The sequence below is a fragment of the Schistocerca serialis genome, chromosome 5, assembly GCF_023864345.2.
Source record: "Schistocerca serialis cubense isolate TAMUIC-IGC-003099 chromosome 5, iqSchSeri2.2, whole genome shotgun sequence".
Lineage (NCBI taxonomy): Eukaryota > Metazoa > Arthropoda > Insecta > Orthoptera > Acrididae > Schistocerca > Schistocerca serialis.
The window spans coordinates 784712356-784737151 of NC_064642.1; the positions used below are offsets into that span (position 1 = coordinate 784712356).

General features: G+C 42.8%; 1 protein-coding gene across 1 annotated transcript in view; it reads right to left on the reverse strand.

Annotated features, from left to right (window-relative positions):
* Window positions 1–3963: 3963 nt before the first annotated feature.
* LOC126482221 (C-type mannose receptor 2-like) overlaps window positions 3964–24796 on the reverse strand; it is a 76182-nt gene continuing 55349 nt past the window's right edge. The window contains exon 3 of the mRNA XM_050106200.1: window positions 3964–4130. Within this exon, the coding sequence (XP_049962157.1) occupies window positions 3964–4130 (167 nt within the window). The remainder of the gene's footprint in view (window positions 4131–24796) is intronic.

Genomic DNA, 24796 nt, shown 5'->3' on the forward strand with positions numbered 1-24796 from the left:
TCCCGGCGGGGTCAGGGATTTTCTCTGCCTCGTGATGGCTGGGTGTTGTGTGCTGTCCTTAGGTTAGTTAGGTTTAAGTAGTTCTAAGTTCTAGGGGACTTATGACCATAGCAGTTGAGTCCCATAGTGCTCAGAGCCATTTGAACCATTTGAACCTTCCCCTACAACTGCATTCCAGTCGCCCATGACTATTAGATGTTCGTCCCCCTTTACATACTGTATTAGCCTTTCAGTATCCTCATACACTTTCTCCACCTGTTCCTCTTCAGCTTGCGACGTCGACATGTATACCTGAACTATCGTTGTCGGTGTTGGTCTGCTGTCGATTCTGATTAGAACAACCCGGTCACTGAACTGTTCACAGTAACACACCCTCTGCCCTACCTTCCTATTCATAACGAATCCTACAACTGTTATACCATTTTCTGCTGCTGTTGATACTACCCGATACTCATCTGACCAGAAATCCTTGTCTTCCTTTCACTTTACTTCACTGACCCCTACTATACCTAGATTGAGCCTTTTCATTTCCCTTTTCAGATTTTCTAGTTTCCCTACCACGTTCAAGCTTCTGACATTCCACGCCCCGACTCGTAGGACGTTATCCTTTCGTTGATTATTCAATCTTTTTCTCATGGTAACCTCACCCTTGGCAGTCCCCTCCCGGGGATCCGAATGGGGGACTATTCCGGAATCTTTTGCCAATGGAGAGATCATCATGACACTTCTTCAAATACAGGCCACATGTCCTGTGTATACACGTTACGTGTCTTTAATGCAGTGGTTTCCATTGCCTTCTGCATCCTCATGTCGTTGATCGTTGCTGATTCTTCCGCCTTTAGGGGCACTTTCCCACCCCTAGGACAAGAGAGTGCCCTGAACCTCTATCCGCTCCTGCGCCCTCTTCGGCAAGGCCGTTGTCAGAATGAGGCTGACGTCTTATGCCGGAAGTCTTCGGCCGCCAATGCTGCTTATTTATCAAAAATTAGGCAGTGGCGGGGATCGAACGCGGGTCCTAAGAATCAAAGACGCTACTCCTAGAGCACGGGTAGCGTCTATACCAATATATACTTACAGGTGTGTATGATCATACTTGCTACTTCAATGTACATATTTTCCATGTAGAGTCCGTCGGTGACAACCAACAAGATGGAGTGCTACACTTGGAAGAGGCATTCAGCAAAAATGTATTTATGACACATCGTAGTAAGAGAATTCTACAAACGAAAACGCCAGACGAACCAATGATAGAGTAAGAAGCCTATATAAAACCTTTATATCGTATCTGGGAAATCTTTCTTGAAAAATTGCAAGTATAATGAAAAAGCATGAAATGGATGTTATACCAACGCGGCGTCGCTTCTGGGATCTGTGAAAGATCGTCCGCATTTACGAAATGTAAGTATCTATGATTCTCCTTGTCAGTGTACTATAAAATACAAAGGACAAAAACAGTGCCCAGTACAACAATGGTGCATCAAACACCAGCGACAAATCCACCCATCTTCATTCCAACAAATCTAATTCAGTAACACAATAGTACGAAAACCTTAGTGATTGTGCTGTTGCATGGACTAAATAATCGGTTCATCACAGTCTGTGCCTTTCAGCCAGACTTTAGTGGGAGTAATTTATTATTACTGTATTTTAATTATCATTATTATTATTATTATTATTATTATTATGAGGAGAAATCAGGTCTACCTCGCGTGGGTCGGTTGAGATTAGTTTTATCATATTTGCCACCACAAGTGACTATCGTTGATTTACAGCCGAAAAAACGCTCAACTATTGAGAAAAATTAACTGCATATCATCGGTACACAGAGGTGTACCCAAACAGAACGTGTCTATTACGGCAAGTAAGCAAAAGAACGAAACTGTAGCAGCTTAACATGAATTCCAGGCTATGTTCCTTTATAGAGAAAGCCAACATGTTCATTAACTAGGAACAGTGGCGAACTGCAAACATTTCTGTGTCCGGCGACTATGTAACGTTTCCATAACTGATAACAGTGTATTTTATTTCCAGAATTCCTTTTTTATCTGCCTGTAATCTCCGTTGCCAAACGACTAAAGAGGTGTATTACAAAGGATTTCAGTTGCACGTTGCCTGTCGAACGTTTTCCAGGGCCAAGAAAATTGTTTTATAATATTTGATATAATTATTATTGTATGTTTTCAGACAGCGTAATTCACGACACGCAAATTACCCTGACTATATTTATCCAGTGTTTGAGAATGAGAGCACTTAGCGAAACAAACTTCAGACGTAATTTTAAACTTTTTTAAAAATTTTCTCGCTGACACCCCACCAAAATACGGAAAGCAAAAAAGTTGATCACCTACGACTTTTTCCTTCGTCATGCAGCAAAACATCAGCATCAGGAATGCCATATCAGTTTATTACTTCATTACTACTGACTCTGAGTGGTTCGTTCCGAGGCTCGTCTGTGTTTTGAAAGCAATATATGAAGACTTTCCTACTGGCTTGCTAGGCCTAACGCAAGAAAGGATTTTCTGTTGGGGTTGTCTCCCTTAGCCTTTGGAATTTCTCCTCCACCACAAGGCAGTGGTTCCCTTTTCATTTAATCGCCAGAAAGGAGGCTTGCCTCATCTGTCAGCTACGCCGTTCCGAAGTCTTCCTTCTCCGCCGTCGCTGCCATTAAGGTCTTCACCCGTAACCCTGGGCATGGGTTCCGTGTTATACCCCACGGGATTTTGTCCCTGCCTGAACTCAGCCATCCTAGCACTCCGGCCTACTGAAGTGTAGGATGCCCACCCCCGCGACGTGGACGCGCCAGACAGGAATTACCCCAGTGGAGGAATAGGGAAGGGCACCCTACCTCCCTGGAGCCGGGTTAATGATTGTGTATGGTGCCACAATGGGCAGAGACTCCCCAAAATTATGGAAGAACTAAAGTTGGATGGGAAAAGACCTAGAGGGCGGCCAAGAACATGGTGGAAAATGGGAGTGAGAATATCTGTAGGAAGGAGAGGTGTGACCTGGCAGCAAGTGGAGGAAGAAAAGTGGTGGGAGGACCGAGCCAAATGGAGAGCACTCGTCAACACCCAGACCCGGCAGTAGCTGGAGCGGAGTTGCTGGAGCGGGATTCGGATATAGATAGATAGATAGACTACTGACTCTATTTGTAACACATTTTGGACAGGATCCATACCACTAAATCTACCTGCAGAATTACATCGCAGTTCGGGAGATGCCACATATTATACACGGAAATTCGATTCCTTAAAAAACCAGGTTTTGGGGTGATTTACTAGTTACGTCTAAAATACAGAATGTCGGTCTTTGACACTGGTTGCGATTTTCTGCCACCACTTTCTGTATTGGCAAATGTATGTCTGCAATTCTAATAAAGTAAGGTTAAAGAATCGAGAGAAAACTTATCTGCATCACTCCATCACTTTCAAAATGGGCCTCGTGGAGGATTTACGAAGTGTGACTGCAGATGCTGAGTTCCAGGCGAAACGGATCTTTGTGTGGTGGCGACGCCATGCCGAGTCGGTGAGCGCCCTATGGTCGTGGCAGCTGCTGTACGTAACTGAGACGACAGGGACGTGAACCACGACAGTCCTTACCAACAAGGATAGGCAGCAGCCCGCAATATCCATTGATACCTAAGTGCAAACATTCCTTTGTGTTACGAGTAATGTTCTTGAAGTTTGAAATGAATTACCAGTTTTACAATTTTCTTTATTCGGTTTTATTTTAGACCGATGCACAAAATCGAGGTTTACATCAGTCATCAAGAGTTGAAAGCGCACATTCAATTATTTTTAACTGTAAGTAATTTGGGGCACTCAAGGCAGCAGCAATTATTTCTGCACTATTCAAATATCCACAGCAAGAGGCACTTTCAGTTTTGCTGTGTCCTACTCCACTATCGCCGAGGATTAAAAAGAGGACACGGCCGTCGTGTGCTGGGAAGAGACAGCGCAGCCGCTAGTACGGAGTGAGTTCACACACGACGGGGTGTGTGTCTTCGCACGAGACGTCCACGTAATAGCCGAAGCCAACCAGGATGACGCAGTTGTGTGGCCCGTGCCCGGCGCCGTTATCCGGTTCTCCAAGCCTCCAGAAATGAAACTCCTTGGACTCCAGGGGATGCCCTGCCAACATGAGAGAATTGCTCGCTCATATATAGTCCGCTGCAAGACTCCAAAGGCACATCTTAACGAGTTATACATTCTAAATTAGGAGTGCCAGAAACACATTACCAAAGACTTTCACACAGAGATGGCACAAGCTCCAACGGTGCATATTAGTGGAAAGTAAACATTCAATTATTTTTAACTGAAAGTAATCTGGCGCATTTAGATATTGTGTATGAGCTGGCATCGACACAGCGGGAGCTGACCCTTATACTGTAATAGGCAGCATCTGACCTGGAAAGTATTTTTTGATGAGTTCCAAAATTTAATTAGTGCATTGCCACATAAATCTACGTGAATTGCTCCCGCTCCCGTTTTAAGGATCCAGTGTCTGGCTGACTGATGGAATCAGTGAGTCGAACGCCTTTCCTCCCGATGTAAGGAGTAAGCACTCTGAACGCCTGGGTTACTTGCAGAGTGGGTATGAAGACAGGCCAGTTAACGAATATGTTGGAGGGGGTCACTGCATGACATGAATCTGGAAGTCTGCTGTTAAGGGACCGTTTTTCAGAACGGACTCAAAACATATGAAAATTCTCCATATTCAAATTAAGCACCCAGCCACAACTTGCGTAATTTATTGATCTTAAATATACGATTGATTGTTACTTGCAATAATATAAAATGGATTTGCAATGCTATGAGGGCTGTGCGGAAAGTAATGCACCGCATTTTATCTTCAATAGTTCTTTATTGAACATAATGAGAATCACACACACGAAAGAATGGTGTTTTACTTACACCCCCTATTTTTCCACGTAATCTTCATCCCATTCTAAGGTCTTCCTGCAAGGCGAAACAAGGACGAGTACGCACTGTCGGTAGCAATTCTTGTCCTGGTGGCGGAGCCAGTGCTTCACTGTGTGAATCACCTCCTCATCGTCCCCAAAATGCGTTCCACGTATGGCATCCTTGGCCGAAACAAGTCGGAGTCCGATCGGGCTAGGTCGGGTGTGTCAATTGTGACAGCTGTGGGTGATCTCCCCGACCGCTGCAAATCGTGGAGCTCCACCGAACCGCCTTCTGATGACCTGACCGTCCTTGCCCAACAACTAACTGTACTTCTGTCGACAGCAGGTGCTCCATAGACTCTGCACAAGCGTCTGTGAATATTCCCCACAGTTTATTTCGCTGCAGTGAGAAATTAAATGACGTCACGTTGCTTGTAACGACTTCACCTACAGACGCCATTTTGAAACTGTCTTGCAGCTCCGCTATGAGTGAGAAGTGACGGAAAGTAGGTCCACTCAACCACGCGACTTCAAATAATACATACGTAATATTTCGCATTCGTAGCGTTGCTTTTGGCTGGAAAAAAATGCCATGCGCTATGCTCTGGGAAACATTCGTATCTGGATGTAAGCAAATGCTCTGGAAGCATACTGGAAGACACACGGCCGGGCACCTAGTTGTGTTGCTATTGTTCAGAGGACGGCGCACGCTGGGCTGGGTAGCGGTCACGCAGTGGACAGCAGCCGGCTGCGCCTTCCCTCAAGGCGTGCGGCACCGCCGGACGAATTCCACGACAGGAAGTGCTTCCTGTCACGACAACTTTCATAAACCTTTCATGAGATGGAGCGAGGAGGAATCGAAGCAGAAAATAGTGTTGCCTTCCGAACGTAGGAACGACTTTTTGGACGAAAATTGGAAGCAGTACCCAGCAGGTGAAAAGAAAGCCCCGAGTCTTTGAAAACCGTGGGACGCTGCTGTACATGCAGCTGTCACATTAAAACTTTGTTTAAGAATATAAGAAGCACAGACATTGGTTCATATTGAACTTTTCCCCAGTGTGACTGATACCACGGCAGTGCTTCAAATGAAGCTCCCTAATTGGCAGAAGGAAGAGACAGGATGAGTGAGAAACGTTTTCCCCAGAAACCGATGGGAAGAATTTCACTGATTACTAAAGTTAAACATAGTCCAGAGAAGGGGACATGTGCTCTTAGATACCCCTTTTTAGTTACTGAAGCTTCCAAGGTATAGAATCCAGCCAAACCTAGTTAGCTCGTAGCAAAAAAGGCGGTAGACCGAGGCTTCCTTGATCGACCCCGTCTCATAATACAAACAGAGATCATCAGGATCTTCTATCCCCCTGGTCGCCTCGCAGAGCTTCTCCTTAAGACGCCAACTTAGAAGTGTGGACGCTGGCGCTACCCCGCATTCAGGTTAACGTATTCAGATTAACATATTTCCCGGCCGGGGTGGCCGAGCGGTTCTAGGCGTTTCAGTCTGGAACCGCGCGACCGCTACGGTCGCACGTTCGAATCCTTCCTCGGGCATGGATGTGTGTGTGATGTACTTAGGTTAGTTAGGTTTACGTAGTTCTAAGTTCTAGGGGACTGATGACCTCAGATGTTAAGTCCCATAGTGCTCAGAGCCATTTGAACCAATTAACATACTTGCGTTCGCACAGATTGCCTTATCGAGATGTTTCCACAGCATGCCATTATGAAACGTTGTTGAAAATTAAGCGTTTTTTTCATGAATGAATGTAATAAATTATCGTCAATACAATATCATTCATTTAAAAGCCACCTACACAGATGGAAAGAATCGCAGCACAAAAAAGTAATGTAGAGTAATGAAATTTCGGGAACACATTTATCTAGGTAACATATTATGTGATTAACACTGCACGATTATAGGTTAATGCCGCGCGAGATAAGCCATTGAAAATGTGAAATGCTGGTACATTACAACTCATGTAACCTTCAGAAGCCGCGCGGGATCAGCTGAGCGGTCTAGGGCGCAGCAGTCATGGACTGTGCGGCTGGTCCCGGCGGAGGTTCGAGTCCGCCCTCGGGCATGGGTGTGTGTGTTTGTCCTTAGGATAATATAGGTTAAGTAGTGTGTAAAAATGTTGAATGCAAGCCCGCAAATGTGGATGCGCTGTGTTGTACAGGAGCCGGATGTCAGTTTGTTGGATGGAGATCAATGCCTGTTACACCATGTTAGCCAATACAGACACGACTAATGCTGTTTGTGAATGTCGCTGGAAGTGTCGTCCGATGACGTTCCAAATGTCCTCGACTGGAGACAGGTCTGCTGATCGTGCAGGTCAAGGCAGTATGTCGACACTCTGTAGACTGCAGAGCACGATGGATCACAGCAGCAGTATGTGGGCGGGCGTTACCGCGTTGGGAAACACTCTCTAAATACTATTCATGAATGGCAGCACAACAGATCGAATCACCAGCTTGATGTACAAATCTGCAGTCAGGGTACGTGCGATATCCCCGATAGTGGACCTGCTGTCATACTAAATCGCAGCCTAGACTCTAACTCCAGGTGTAGGTCCCTTGTGTCTAGCACGTAGACAGGTAGGTTGCAGGCCTTCAACTGGCCCCATCTTCACCAACACAGAGCCACCACTGGGACCGAGGCACAACCAGCTTTCATCAGAAAACACAGTAGACCCCCAGCCTGTCCTCTTACGAGCTCTTGCTCGACACCACAAAAGCTGCAAGTAGTTGGTGATTCTGGGTCAGTAGAATTCATGCTACAGGGCTTCTGGCGCGGAGTTGTCCTTGAAGAAACCGATCTGTAACAGTGGTATCAACAGCTGCTCAAATTGTTGCTGCAGCTGCAGTACGATGCTGCAGAGCCATACACCGAACCCGGTGGTTTCCCTTCTCGTTAGTGCTACGTGGCCGTCGCGAGCTCAGTTTTCTTGCGACTATACATTCCAGTGACCACCGCAGCGAGAAATCATGTACAGTGGCTTCATTCCCGCCAGGTCTTCTTGCAATATCGCAGAAGGAACATCAGCCTTCTCGTAGCCCTATTAAACGAGCTCGATCAAACTCAATGAGGTGATAACGACGACTTCCTCACCACACAGGCGTTCTAGACTAACATCAACTCACCACGTCCCATCTCAAAGGCGACTAACGGTCACGTCCGTTGCAGCGTGTACTTCAAGCAAACCTGATTTGCATACTCACAGTGGCGCTGCTGTCACCACTCTTTTGCGACTGGCGCGAAATTTGAATAGACATGATCTTTCAGTTGTAGAAACATGCCTATCAACTTTCGTTTGTTGCATACGATATTTTTCCTCCAGTGCACAAAAGGTATTGTTAAAATCTCACTGTTTGTACCAGAAGCACAATTCCTTCTGCAAAAATTTCTTGAACATATACTGTGGTCCACTTCGTTTATGGAGAAGCATCCATCCTAAAGCCATGAACCTGGAGACGTCACAAACTAGAAAGTAATGATTAACCTATAGCTCAACACCCAGATGTGTGGTGACTACTCTTCTCCGAGTATCTGTAGCGTAATAATAATGAATGCTATTCATTCATGTAGAAAGAAACATCTTTTACATGTAATAAGTTTTGAGAATGCTGGTGTGCGACTAATTTATGTATATCATCTTCACACAATATTTGGCACTTTGTATGGACAACTGATATGCATTGTGCAGGATGGATTTTTATGATTTTTTTATTAGTGACGTATGTTGATCGAACGACTTAAGATAAGGCCTAACTGAAGTCACGAGTCACGAAGTCTGGGAAGTGCTTATGCCTTAGAATTACGAATGTGGCAAAGGGTGACCTAGGAACCAAAAATTAATATTACAACCACAAACGTTCCGAAAATTTAGTTGCCAGTTGTATGTGAATGCTGCGCTGAACATATGGCCTATTACGTTATTAATCAGAGCGAAGTACGAGGGCTTGCTGAAAAGTGATGCTAACAAAATTTGTATCTGAAATCTCTTAAATGTTTTTAAATAAAACTAAAGTTTCTACACTTGAAAGAGGACGAGTCACTGCCTCACTATTCTCCATATTCAAGGGTACAATTTAATCTTGGTTTTACACCCACGATACGTTCTGTGAGACGACAAGAGGTTATCAGCATGAGCAGGCATTGATGGGAGCGTCTACATTGTTAATACATGACGGATATTTATGGGGCTCTCCTTCAAATAGTATTTTTCTGGAGTTAAGAACAAGCATGCAGTTTGCTCATTTAACAGTAAAGCTTGCAGTGGACGTTTGGAGCAGTGTCAAACTGCCACGTGCAGCTATTAGAGAAAGGAACATCTCGAAGCAGTTACTGGGACATAATGCTAGGCCCAAGAATTCTCACACCGGAATGCAAACAATGCGTTCGGTCGGAGGAGAGACAGCCTACCTGGACAGCCACAACAGGGTCAGGATGTGCAAGAGAAAACTAGGTTGCCAAGCCAACGTGTTACGACAGTGTCAAACTCCATTTGTGAAGAAGGATGGCGGCCATAAAAGTTCGCGATTTTCCACGTTCACTGTGGACCGGACGCTTTTGAGGGAGCCATCAAGTGGTGGCATTCCTCGGCCTGCAGAATTGTGTTGTGAAGCCTCAGGTCTTCAAAACAATTTTAGAAGGAATACAGCGTTTATGGAGGCTCTGAAATGACATATGTCAGTACACAAAAGCACTTCTATTAGTTTGGGCGGGGCCCCTGATCTGACGCACAATAACGTTTGGGCCAACCTGGCAATAACCTTCATGATAAATGTGTTGTTCAGTTAGAGGTATACTACCCCTCTTGAGGCCCGATTGACGATATCTACCAGGTAGAGTTGGTATCTGTGGGTTGTGCCTTTATGAGGTCTTTGCTTGCCGATATATGTGCGGGGTTGGCTGGCCCGATAGGAGGCACGAAGTTTGGGGATTGGCGGTAGTGTCTCGACACGAGGTAATCACGAAGTCCGAGCGGCCGAAGCCGCAAGCAAAGCAAGGAGGTCCTGCGCAAAGCGAAGATATCTGAATACTTCGACCACAAACAGCAGGCCGACACCCCGTCTGTTGGTTGGTAACATACGTGTCGGACGATCGTGTCCTGGCTGCCCTCATCTACCTGGCTTTCATCGGCACCACTAAGTAAGCGCCGTGTAGCCATGGAACTGCTTCCTGATAAAGGGTAGTAACATTCTGTAGTCCTCGTGGTGATTTTTGTCATTGTCTATCTGCCCTCCAAATTATTTTCTGGTTTGTACCCGACCCCAGTTTTACTCGGTCGGCTCTTTGGTCGTAAATATAGGCCGTAGTATTGTACTAAGACACTAATTGTCGTTTGAAAATTTGTTCCGCATTTATATTTCCTTTCCTTTCTGGTTTATACCCGATCATTAATGTTCCAATGAATCAGCTGCTGGTCGTAAATACAGCCGGTGCAATTGTACTAAGGCACAGGCTACCGTTAAACAAACAGGGGTCTTGTGATTAGATTTAGATGTGAACCGGAACAATTGTTTGATTGTAATTGCATTAGTTGTAATCTGAACAACCTGTTGTACTAAGCGATGCGTTGCTGTCTTTGAAAGGCCGGGTCATTATTGGTGTATTTTTAACTGCATCTCGTGGTTCCGCCGAGTGAGTTCTCTTGTAGTAAGGGTTCACAAGTAATGTTCTAAGACGTTCCTTCAGAGTGATCTTAATAACTGACATACGTCTAACTTGGAAAATATTAACAGCAAACTGTCATCGGGGCTTTAGTGAAAATAAGATTGTCAGAAGGGAGGGGCTGGGATCCAGTCGCACCTTGGTTGCATTGAAGTAAGCCTTATCATTGTCTGATTGTTTTCTAATCTGTTTAACGTTTAAGCACTGTTTCAGCGCGGACGCTGTTTCACCCGATAGCGGGCTGGCTGCAGGTCCGGCAGTCTTGTAATTATTATAATATTGCTTGCTGTTTTTATTTCTCTTGCAAAAGCTTATTTTACAAATTTGTTCATTTCGTAAAAGATATTATGGTTATATATTCTTAAATAAACGGGTTGTGTGAAAAGAAAGGTACATTGGTGGGCCCTTCCTTCCACGTTTTCCTTAATTCCAGTACGTACCACGTCTCACTTTGGGCCAGAGTAAGTAGTTCAATCAGAAAAACATTATTCTTTGCCAACCAACCGCTACTCAGGGGAGTTTTAACTGTTTGTTGCATATTTGTGTTGCCATCAGTTCATGTTTTATTTTGTCATCGTGCATAACATGTATTTTTGTTTTATTTTTTAACCAATAAACTTGTGTCATAGCTTTTATAAATGATAAATCCCCTGTCATGCATAAACTATTGACTAAAATAATGACAGGATCACGATTTCATTAATATTGTATCAGCATTCAAGTTCATTTAGATTTCAATAAATATCATCAGCTCTAATGCAGCCTATTGGCGACACAGTCAAAGGGCAAAATCAATTTAACAAACGCATGGGACAGGTAGTTAAGGGAATGTTTACTAGTTAAAGTTACTGCTAACAATGCCTTCCAACACATACGGCAAGTCCATTGTAATCTTTCACATTCTATATCTTTATTCTTCAGGTCTACATATTTCCAGCTCTTGCCGTTAGTCTAGTGTGTAACATGGCAGTGTGTAACATAACTACGTTGGTATGTGAGAAAAAGCGTGCTGTAATCGAGTTTCGAATTCGAATGGTCCGTCAAAACGTGGGGTAGACTCTCCATCAGCGTCACAGTGCCAGACGACACCCGACCACTGCAACGTCTGCAGCAGTCCGGCGCCTCGGGTCCACTGCCATCGATCATCCTCCTGAACACCAGACTTCGACCCCATCCGATTTTCACTTGTTTCCAGAACTTAAGGGCATCTTCGAGTACGTCACTTTGATAGTGAAGAATCAGTGTAAGCAGAGTTGAATTTGTGACTTCGTCAATAAAAACAGTGGTGGTATCGCAAAACTGGTCTCTCATCCGAAAATGTGTTTGTCGCCAGGGTGAGAGTGTTGAGAAATAATATGTGAACACAAGAAAAAAAGGCGTAGACTGTTAGCGTTTGTTTTATGTAAAAGACTTTAGGAGTTTTCTCATGAAGAATTCGGAGGCATTATTTTACAGCATGCCCTCGTGATCACCAGAACAGTGGCATGATTGACCAATAGTAGCTGTACAGCACGAGCAGTTGTGGATATATTGGTTCTACTTCAGAAGTGAATTTTTTGATCGTTAGTGCGGCTTCGTGGAGGAACCCTCAAACTGCAGAGCGTGGCAACAAGAGACACTTGAGGATTCATAAAAGGAGATAAGAAGGGATCGTGCCTCTCAATGAAGGAGAGACTTCAGTGGTGAAGCGTTGAATTTGTGACAAAAAGATCAGAGGTCCACAGTTCAGTGGTCGTCGTGTCTCACTGCTATGCAGAGAAACTATATTCGATCCCTGGTACTGCTACGGATTTTTCCTTGGTGTGAGGACTGGAATGGCGTACATTCAGCCTCGTGCTGTTGACTCAGGAGCTACTTGATTGAAAAGCGGCGGTTCCATCGTCAACGAAGCCGACAATAAATGGAAGAGCGGTGTGCTGACCCCATTCCCCTCCACACCATATCCAAAAATCGCCATTCACAGAAAATGACATGGCAGTTGGTTGATCCAAACTGACCCATCTGTTTCACAATGCTGAACTTTGTTTTGCTTGCTATATAAACAATAGAAGAGTAATTAGTTACTTTAATACATTCAGTTTCGACACACCAAGTATCGTGGGAGTCCTAAATGTTCACATCATACCTAAACTCTTCGGAAGGAAAATTTAATTTTCTTCAGCCGGTTACATCACTGTAATCAAGTAAGAAGTTTTTAATTTTTCTTTCTCAACAGACTTCATGACTAAGTTTACGACTGAGCATTAGTGCATGGCTGTTGATGCAACGCTGTCGAGGGTCATATTTCAAAGCGAAAAAAGTAACTTTCGTTTAGCATCTTTCCCCAAGTAAAAAGAATAGACTGTTGTTGATCTCTTCGACCTTTTTATAAAATTCAAATATCCTGAGTGGGTGGCGGAGGTGTTTCTTAGTTGAAATATTTTGGAGGCGATTGGCAATTCCAACATTCTACTTACAAACAACGAACCCTTCCGCAAACTGGAACTACATTCAGATGACAAAAGTTGTACGGCAGTGATATGCATGTACACAGATGGCGGTAGTATCACCTGACTAAGGAATGAAAGGGCAGTGCATTGGCGGAGGTGTCATTTGAACTCGGGTGATACATGCGAACAAGTTGCCGACGTGATTGTGTGTGCACGATGGTAAGTTACGCATTTTGAACGCGGAATGGTAGTTGGAGGTAAATGCATGGGCCATTCCATTTCGGAAATTGTTGTGGAATTCATTATTTCAAGACTCACACCGTCAGCAGTGTGCCAGGAATATCAAATTTCAGCCACTACCTCTCACCACAGACAATGCAGTGGCCAATGGCCTTCACTTGACGACTGAGAGCAGCGGCGTTTGCATAGCGTTGTCGGTGCTAACAGACAAGCAACACTGCGTGAAATTACCTCAAATGGTTCAAATGGCCCTGAGCACTATGGGACTCAACTGCTGAGGTCATCAGTCCCCTAGAACCTAGAACTACTGAAACCTGACTAACCTAAGGACATCACACACATCCATGCCCATGGCAGGATTCGAACCTGCGACCGTAGCAGTCGCGCGGTTCCAGACTGTAGCGCCTAGAACCGCTCTAACACTCCGGCCGGCTGAAATTACCTCAGAAATCAATGTGGGACGTACGACGAACATATCCTTTAGGACTTGTTTTTGAGTCATCAGTCCTCTGAGTGGTTTGATACTGCTCGCCACGAATTCCTGTGCTGTGCTAACCTTTTCATCTCAGAGTAGTAATTCCACCTGTGTATTCTAATCTCTGGCTTCCTCTGCAGTTTCTACCCTCTACAGCACCATCCAGTACTGTGAAAGTTATCCCCTGGTGCCTTAACAGATGTCCTGTCATTCTATCCCTTTTTTGTTAGTGTTCTGCATATGCTCCTTTCCTCGCTGATTCTGTGGAGTACCTCCTTATTTCTTACCTTATCGTCCACCTAATTTTCAACATTCTTCTGTAGCACCACAACGCAAAGGCCTCGGCTCTCTTCTGGTCTGGTTCCTGCACAGTCTATGTCTCACTACCATGCTATGTTTTGCTCCAAATGTGCATTTTCATAAATTTCGTTTCTAAGTTAAGACTAGCAGACTTCTCTTGGCAAGGAATGCCTTTTTCCCAAGTGCTAGCCTGGTTCTTACGTCCTTACTCCGTCGGTCACACTACTTCATTATCACAAATTGTAATGTGAATTTCCTCACTGTTCTCACTTCTGGTACTTCCCGTTACATTTGACTTTCTTCGATTTACTCTCAATTCATATTCTATACTCACCCAACTTCATTCGATTCAACACATGCTGCAGTTCTTCTTCACTTTCACTGAGGGTAGGAATGACATCAGTGAATCTTATCACTCATACCATTTCACCCTGAATTTAAACATACTCCTGAAACTTTCTTTTATTTCCATCATTTCTTCTTCAATGTATGGATTGAACAGTTGGGGCGTAAGACTACCTCCCTGTCTTACACCCATTCTAATCCAAGCACTTCGTTCTGGGTGTTCCATTTTATTGTTCCCTCTTGGTTCTTGTACATATTGTGCATTACCTGCCTTTTCCTATAGCTTACCCCCATTTTCCTCAGAATTTCGACCATCTTGCACCATTTTAAGTTATCAAATGTTTTCTCCAGATCGATAAACACTATGAACGTGTTTCTATTTTTCTTTAGTCTTGCTTCCGTTATCAACGGCACGTCACAACTGCCTCTTTTATCCCTTTACCTTTCCTAAAGCCACACTGATCGTCATCTAAGAGATTCTCAATTTTCTTTTCCATTCTTCTGTACAGTATTCTTTTCAGCAGTTTCGATGCGTGAGCTGTTAAGCTGATTGTGTGATAATTTTTGCTCTTGTCGGCTCTTCTTGTTTTCGAAATTGTGTGGATGGTGTTTTTAGGAATGTCTGATGGAATATCACCAATCTCGTACATTCTACACACCATTGTGAATAGTCCTTTTGTTGTCACTTCACAAAATGATTTTAGAAATTCTGATGCAATGTTATCTATCCCTTCTACCTCATTTGATGTTAAGTCTTCCAAAGCTCTTTTAAATTCTCATTCAGATTTTTGATCATCTATCTCTTCCTTGTCGACTTGTTTCTCCTTCTATTCCATCGTCAGATAAGTCTACTCCTCGTAGAGGCTTTCAATTTACTCTTCAACTATCTACTCTCTGATCTGCCTTTAAGGATACAGGGTATTTTTCCGGCTCAGTATTATGTAAAAATCAACGCCTATTTCTTTCAGGCACTGTTTATAACGTTTTACAGATTTTTTGTTGATATCAGGTAATGCAGCACACTTTCTGGACGAAATAGATGTGTTTTGAATATTTTCGAATCTGATTATGTTTATTAAAGAAATTACAAAGAAATTGATGCATTTCTTTTCCAAAATGCTTCCTGAAATTGAGGTACCATTTAATCCAATGTTATACATTTGAAGGAGACCAAATTTTCACCAGATATGCATGACATGATCGCTGAGGTACTAGCCCTATTTAATTCCACCTATTACGTATATTGCAAGTAAAAAATATCACATCATACATTTTAATTCGTATAATCTTTTTTCCTAGTAAAAATGTTGCTTTTTCTGTAATGTAGATAATTCTGCAATAAAGCTTAGGTCTACTAAATAGGTATAGACTATTGCAAGTTACAGAAAAAATTAGAGAAATACTTCATAAACGTTAGGTAATATTTGTACCTAAATTCTGAAAATACGACTTGCCGGAAATTGCGAATGAAGATATGAGTCCAATTAAACTGTGCCTCAGAACATTCCTGAAGCATATTCTTCATCCTGCAGCATTTCTTCATCTTCAATCTTCCTCTTGGCATTCCTTTTAGCACTTCTTGCTTCTTTGGTACTTGAAGAGCGAATCTTTCAGCTTCATGTACCCGTTGTGTGTCACATGCAGGAAACTGATCTTCCGTATTAGAGCCACATTTATTCCTAAATTTCTCAGGACTTCCAACCTTCCTATCACTCCATCATTGAAACATCACTGCATCTAGTACACCAACTTTTAGTGTATTTAATTCTACAAAAAGATTCTTTTGTAATCTTTCCCATATGTAATACTTGAAATTTTCATTTGTATTCTGAGTGCCCCCATGAAGACATTTACTAAGCAACACAGGGTCACTCAGGTCTCAGGCTTTATTTCATTCATAACAGGCTGAGGAAGAGAATGGCTACGATTGTATATTTGACCACTTTCTTTTGCTTTTTGTTAACCACACCAAGAATCTACTACTTTAGGGCAAAGTCTGTGGACAGGCTGGTTGCCTGTGGACAACTTATGAAAGTAGGTGGCCCATACAGCTTTTCTCATTGCTGTAACATCGTTCAGAGGTGCCGCTAGTCTAATGGCCAGGACACAATAACTCTGAAGAAGGTCTACTACAGTTTCTGTCAATTTGCCTGGACCAGACAGAGACTTTCCATCAGGTAGCAAATTTCCTTTAATTTCTCTTCATAGCTTCCTCAATCTAGCACCCATCCTCTTTTGCACATGTCCACAGCACTCCAGTTTTGTTACCAAGGTATCACCATGAACATTGAAGGCATTAATTTTATTGAAAGTTTTAGAGTCCCCATCGCCTAGGTATTTCGTGTATCTAACGTTATAAACGGGCACCGATCTCTGAAATATTTTTAGAGCCCCATCACACTCCATACCTCCACTGTAACCCAAATAATTCTTCGATCACTGATGTTCAATATGTCCTTCAATGTTACGATAGCAGTTGTGGCAGTACTTAGATAACATCAACAACATTTCCATTCTCCAGAGAAGTACCACTTAAAACACCATTCAAGGACCGATGCCCTCGACGTTGCCATGTCCCATCAAGTGCAACAGCAATGCCCCTGGTTCCACAAATATTTACAGTTTCTTCTACTGCAAGTTGCTGCACTAAGCCAGGCAAAAGGAGAGCCGATTCGATGTTAGAAGGTATCCCATGCCTTTTGTCACCTCAGAGTATATTCAGTTTGTTTTTGGAACATCACTCAGAGAAACATAAAAAGGCTCAGGAAATTCTGTATTTTTAGTCCATACACATCAAAATATGTGTATTTATGATACTGAGAAAACGAGAGGTAGGTCATTTGCACTAAAAATTTAGCCTCAAACCATTTCAGAATGCGCAGAGAACTCAGTGCAGTAAGGATATTGGTTATCCTTTAGAGTCCAACAGACAATGCTGAGCCTTGCGTGGCTCATGTTCGTGCCATCTCTTATTCAACATCCTGTTTTCACCGTACTGCAACCTCGTTATGTTAATTTTCAATTACTGATGTCACTGAGTCGCTGCCTTGCCTGCCCGTGAGCGGCAGCAGCAGCAGCGCTTATCGATATAAGCCCTGTCGTATTATCATGGCTGGACTGCTATTACTTGCTGGTCGTCGTCTGTCGTCCAACAGGTTGGAACGCGCCAGCAGTGGAGTTCGGACCTGGCAGTCGGACAGTTGGGACGCGGCAGAAGTTCGGTCGGGCGGGAGCGGCAGTGAGGTTCGGATAGCCACGACTCGCCCGACCGTTGCCGGCACACATGGCTTGGGACGGTCTTGGTTGATCGTCGGCTGGTCATCTTACCGGACGACGTGCATTTGTTCACCGATCGCTTATGGGTTGGATGTGTGTGTCTCAACTCGAGGTTCATCCTGGTGATTGCACAGTCACTGCTTTTAGCATTGGTCGAGTTCTTCGTCCAAGTGTTTGTGAAATTGTGTGTAGCCTGTGGTGTTCACTGCCCAGTTATTTTAGTGGTGTCTCCGTGCTGATGTGTAGCACTTGCTCGGTTGGCGTAGTCGCGTTGTAGCACCAGTGGGGCATGCGGCGCCAGGGAGACGCGGATAGCCATCACTCGCCGATGACTGCCGATACACATGATTTGAGCGGGGACGACTTTGGTTGATCGTCGGTCGGTCGTTTTGCTCGACGACGTATATTTGCCCGGCGATCGCTTATGGGTTGTCTGTGTGTGCCAACTCGTGATTCGTCCTTGTTTTGCTCAGTCACTGCCGTTAGTATTGTCTAGTTCTTCGTGCAAATGTTCGTGAAACTGTGTGTAGTTTATGTGGTTTGACTGACAAGCTATTTAAATGTTGTCTGCGTACAGGCTCTTAACTGGTCGGTTGGTGTGGAGTAGCGAGGAAGGACAGGATAGCCATCACTCGCCCGACGATTGCCGACACACACGTTTCAGTGGAAACGATCTTGTTTGGCCATTTTGTCGGTCGTCTGATTAGACGACGTGTATTTGGGTGGTCTACCGCTTATGGGTTGTCTGTGATCCGTTCTGGTTGTTGTTCCAGTCTCCGCTGTTTTGGTGCAAGTGTGGAGAGGAACTGATTGTGATCATTGGTCTGTTACCGTCTGTCGGTTGGGTTCCTAGCGGATTGAAAATGGTTGGGCCGACTGCCTGTCTCACCTAAGCGAGCGTTAGTTTTTGAATTCCAGGCCGACCCTCGAACTTCTGAGCGCCCTGGGGCGACTGTCATTTTCTTTTTCAAATTTGTTGTTGTTGTTTGTACTTGTATGGCTTCAGCCTAGTTTAAAGTACTGTTTCACATAATCCCTTTGGCATTTTAAAAATTTCAGTGTTGTTGAATTTTAAGTCTTGAGCCTTCAGCCGATTTTGAGTTTGAGTTGTTTGCTCTTAAGGCCTTCACCCTAAATTAAAGAACTGTTTCACGTAAGGCCTGTGGCATTTAAAAAATTAATGTTATGGAGTTTAAAAGGTTAGGCCTTCAACTGATTTGAACTTAACTTGTCACTTCAGCCTATCTAAAGAACTGTTTTAAGATAAGGCGTGCCTTTTAAATTTCTGATTGTGCTTTCGTTTTAAGTTATTGGCCTTTAGCCGTTTTTAAATTAAAGTGGCTTTCAGCTGGTAATTAAATCCCAAATATTAAAGCTGTGTGTTTAAAAAAAAATTTATTTGGGCTCTCGTAATGTCTGATCGAATAATAACGTTGTATGTTCGAGTGTAACTGACAGCGCCTTATTTTGACCCCTTTCCACAATTTATACTATCTGTCCTGTCCTGCAGTGAAAAGCGGGGCGTTTCAACTGCAGCTACAACGATTATCAAAATAAGCAGAAAAGTGATGAGAGAAAATTATCAACCACGCACAGACTTGCTAATGTTAATCGTTGCAATTAGTCATTAAAAATGCTTTGTAACAAACATTATCAGATTTGTTACATTTAAAACTCTTTATGATATCTAAGTGACTCTTCAGACAAGTAATTATATCAAAGGAAAACAGGAATTTGCTGTATGATTACCATTTATGACGCTATCGCCTGCTACTTCAGAGGAAACACTACATACGTTTTTCAGCGACATAGAAAGATATTGATTAAAAAATGTTTTGACATAATATTTATTAGTTATGTCAACGAAATCGTTGAGAAAGGTAACTGAACAGTACCATACATCATGAAAGATATCCCAGTACCAAAACTCAAGTCCAAATTCCCGTGTATTATAGAGGCCGGGGGTGTGACTTCCATTGTGGCGGAGGATTTGGCTTTGCAGTCGGGAAGCAAAGTCCCCTCCTTCGTCTGGACCTAGTTTGGGACTGGTGGTGGTGATTGGAAGCGAGTTGCAGACCAGTAATAAGACATCGACCCTGGTTGAATTAAACGTTTATTCATGTCAGGTACAGAGGAGTGGTCACTGCTGGAGGAGTTTCTGCAGCCCTGGGATGAAGTAGTGAGCCACTGAACTCTGAGATCTGTCGTCAACAGTTAGGCCTACACAAGGGCATTGGCGTGCATAGGCTGCTTCAGCCCCTGGAGTCATAGACCGGCCACAGTCGGAAGGGACGTCGCCCCATGTCCGATGCATGACAACGCCATCCAGGCTACTGGCCAGCCTCGCGCCACAAAACACAGGACAGGAGAGGATGGTACACAAAGTGTAGCCCTTAGTATGATCAATGTCGAAGGCACGTTTCCGCTCTGCGCGATGATCAGTCAATGGATGCCTTCAGGAATCAGTGTGCAGCGAGAGAGAAACCGAGCCGCCCCCAGCCTGGGCTCAAACATGTATCCCACTACAGAGATGGCCGCCAGAACAAAATAGCCACCTAAATGAAGACATAGTAGTGCAAAAGCGCCAAGTCGTCTGCATATGTGCCCCAGCAAAGGCAGTTGCCTCCTGCTACTGGAGACTAATTCCATGACTTATGACTGAATACCTTACCAGCTGCCGCAGTAGTTCCTATCTGAAAGTCAGAAGATGAAGATAACAGTGGTTAGCAGCACATATATACCCCAGAACTCTGTAAATACGCCTTTGTACAAGATGACTGCGGGATTTCAGCTACTCAGCCTTAAATGTAAAATTAAAAACAACTTACTTCAGCCATGTATATGTTGAATGTAATTCATGTGACCAGTTTTATCATTTCACTACACCATCTTCAGGGCTCCCAACCAACGAGTAGGAGGAATCCAAGACGAATCCAACCTCACGTGTAGCCGAAACAGGGGCCAACATTATCTGGTATGCATAAACTTTCATTAACTAATACCTTCATTCATCAATTAATGCTGGCCCCTATTTCGACTGTATATCAGGTTGGATTTCCCTTACACGTCAGTCAGGGAGCCTCAAGATGGCGTGGTGAACGTCGAAAATGATCACATAATAAATTACACTCAAAAGGCGTTTTAATTTTACATTTTAAACAGCAGTATGGTCATGCGCGAATAACACACGAGTACATCTGAGACTGAGAGCCTGATTCAGGGGAATATTTATGAGAGTGTACTCGCCAATACTTTTCTAACAGTTTCACCCCCATCCTGGAAGAGACAACAGTCGTAATACACGGGCGTTGCCATTGGGTTGCTTTGACTTCATTCAATCTGCTCTTTTTTGTTCACTTAGCTTCAACAGGAGTCTAGCCAGAGGTGTACCATTGCCCAACTTCACCCTTCACAGATGCTTGCTAACTCTTTCTGATTTGCTAGTTTCGTGAATGAGTGCTTTTACGCAATGAATACGTCTTCTTAATTCGTACTGTGCGGTAACAACAATGAAGGCACCCCTCCATCGTGTTGCTGCGTTGGGGCAAGATAGTTCAGCGCACCAGCCAGGCCGTGGTGCAATAATTCTCTCTTCTCTGAATAAATCTGGTATCTAGATTTGCACATGTTTCGATGTGTGGATAAAACCATCTAAACATATGTTCAGTAGGTTGGTATATTAACACAAAATGAATACAAGTTTTCTCCTGTCCCTCTTATTCTAATGTACCGGTATCTTAATCCACATGATTACTTGGCGGCTTTTTAACCTACGTTATTCTGCAAAATATATTAGTACAACAAAATGACTAAAGCTTTTCTGTCCTTTAACGATCCATTTAACTGGAAATAGTTTGTAACATAACAGCTTAAATTTTACCAAAAAATTTGTTAAAATTTTTCGTTCAAACCAAGGCTATAAAAATCGATACATAAAAGTAATGATGTTTTCAAATAATGCTAAATGTATCTATAAATTCTATCGATGACGAATGTCTTTAATGATGTGTTAAAGGTAATTGGAGTGATAGATATTGTTTAAAGAGAGCAAAAGCGTAATAATGAATGTTGTCCATAATTATAACGACAGTAATATTCACATGTCATTTAAATATGTATATTACTTTTGACAATGCGAATGAGAAAGTCAGGAATCCACTTTGGGTTTTCAACTCGCAGTTGTGTGGATGACTTTGGTGGTAAGTGGCACAGAAAGTACGGAAAAGTGCAAAAAGACGGCAGTCGCAGGCAGAGTAGCCTAGAACGTGTACGTAGTTGTGCCATGGCTGGCGATGTGAAAATTTTGTGAGTGCTAAAACTGTACATATCAGGTGAAAGCTGGTGTCCCAGCGGTATTTGTGTCGTAAAGTCGTCTCCAGTAATTGTGGTTTTTTGGAAAGCAAGAATATCCAACACTGATCTTAGATGGAAATTGGTGCCAACACAACTTTAAGGAAACTGTCTACCGCAAACAATGTGGTAGTAATAAACTATTTCCATCTTACTGGAGACATAAAGAGCCAAGCCAGTTATCATTCTGCAGTCTTCAACTATAGCATCCCAATAACTACGATAAACTAGGCAATACTTTGTATCAAATCTAAGAAATCAGACAGACCAAACGTCATATTTTGATACTGAGTACATTCAGTTAGTAAAGTATTTGTTGAAGTTATTAGCCTTAAGTCACGATATGGATCTTGCTCACAAGACAAGGAAGCGTTCTGTTCTCCCATTTGATTGAGGGTGTGAGTATTTCTCCATTATGAAATTAAAAGATCGTTACTGGAACCGAATCTCAAAGAACAGCCAAAGACCACGTTAAGGTTCTATGGTGGGACAATCAACATCGACGGATGTTGCCTGGTATTAATAATGCACCAGCCACATTCCAGAGATTACTGGATGTATAACTCATAGGATGGAAACCGACTGACCTAAGTTCTCTAAAGTCTCCATTAATGTTTGAATTGAATATGCATCTGTGGCTCCTCTTGCGTTTAGATATCGTTAAATGCAACAAAGACGACACTTCTTCATTTTCCAGTGATTTCCTCAGGATGATAACGACAGCTGCTACCCATGGAATCTCATGTTCTTCAGTAATGCCATCAGCCAAATGCTGATTGATAAATTCTTCCATTATCGTGTCTTGTATGGCTTATTGTACATTACAATGTTATTACCCATTAGTACCTATGACGCGTTACCGGTATTGCTGTTAATGGCCCACCAAAGTTTAATAGGTCCACGAATCGTACATTCCATTTATCCTGCCCACAGGTCGCAATATCCACCTCTTCGAGTTGCATAGCAACCATCATATCAGTGGCTAAATCCTTTGGATATTTCACTCTTAAGCTCTTTGGCATATCAGCTGTAACTCCAATCAAAACTGCAGCCTGAGACGCTATTTTTATAATTTAATCTTTCGTTGGACTCAGTCAGTATCTCAGTTTCTTAATGAGCAGTGCGCTCTTAGTAAATGAGGGGCACAATGTGACAGAGATCATTCAGGAGACGCAAGAATCGTCGATCAGTACTATGATGGAATCTTACGAAAGATAACAGTCTGTTATTAACAGATAATTAGACTGATTATAGAACTTCATCTTTTGTTTGCAGTGACGCTCGTTAGACAATTTCTTGTAGATTTTTTTTTTCATTTGAGGAGGTGCAGCGTTTGCCAAAAATATCTTTTCAAACAAATAAAGAGATATTTTAAAATTTTATTGTCAACAAGTCTTAGAATACGGTTGCCAATGGTATTAAAGTATACATAATGCCTTGGTTATAACTTAGGGAAATCCGTATTAACGTCTCATTACGAGGAAATATTTCAGTAATGACTTTGAGGTATTCTACGCAAAAGAAAGACTTGGGAGATTTCCTTTGATTTACTTTACATTTTCGACTTCACAAAAAGGAATAGAAAAAGGCAATAGCCACCAAATGTGTACACTTCTTTTCATTGTCGTCTGAAAGAGGATATGTTTAATGTTGTATTACTCAAAGATTATCTGAATAGGAGGCACTGTTCTTGGTTCGTACTGTGAAAGAAAGAGTAGTACACAGAAATGCAAGAAAATTCACCATAGCTAGACAACTTGCAGAGTAATCATCTATTAAACTCTTGAAGGAACTTTAATAAAATAACCGCACAGTATTCAAAGGTAAAGCTGCCATCTACGAAAAGGATAATTTGAACGACAGCAAAATTTACTAGTCATAGACCTACAGCAGATGGTATGCCGATGTCCTCCATAGTCATTTGGACTTACCTATTCAAACAATTTGCGAATGACTTCTCTGTGGTAGCCATAAAATGGTAGAAATTTACAAAGTAGGCCAGAAGATATGGATTCGATACTAAGAGAGGAAAGTTCTGTTGTGGCCTTCATTTCGAATACTGGTTTTATGCAGGTGTCCACACTGCTCTGTAAGGTGTCCAAATAAGTACTGCAGCCTACGTCCTTCTGAAACTTCTTATTGTATAAATCTCTTGGCCACCCTCTACATTATTACCCCACTCCCCTCCCCCTCATTCCCTGCAATACTAAATTGATGATCCGATGATATCTCAGAATGTGTCCTATCAACTGATCCCTTCTTTTACTCAAGTTGTGCTACAATTCTTTGTCCCCGGATCTATTGAGCACCTCCTTATCAGTTGCGCCATATACCCACCTAACATTTAGCATTCTTCTGAAGCATCACATTTCAAAAGCTTCTATCATCTTCTTGTCTAAACGATTTATCGTCCATGTTTCTATTCTATACATGGCTACACTCTAGGCAATTTCCTACAGAAAAGAGTTCCTAACACTTAAAATTAGATTTGACCTTAGCAAACTTCTTTTCTTCAGAAACCCTTTTCTTCCCATTATCAGTTTACATTTTATATCCTCCTACCTTGGCGGTCATAAATTATTTTGCTACCCAAAAAGCAAAGCTCATCTACTAATTTAAATGTCTCATTTCCTAATCTAATTCCTTCAGCATCACCTGATTTAACTCGACTACATTCCATTATCCCCCTTTTGCTTTTGTCAATGTTCATCTTACATACCCTTTCAAGACACTTTCTACTCCGTTCAGCTGCTCTTCCAAGTCCATTGCCGTCGCTGACAGAATTAAGTATTTATTTCTTGTCACTGAAC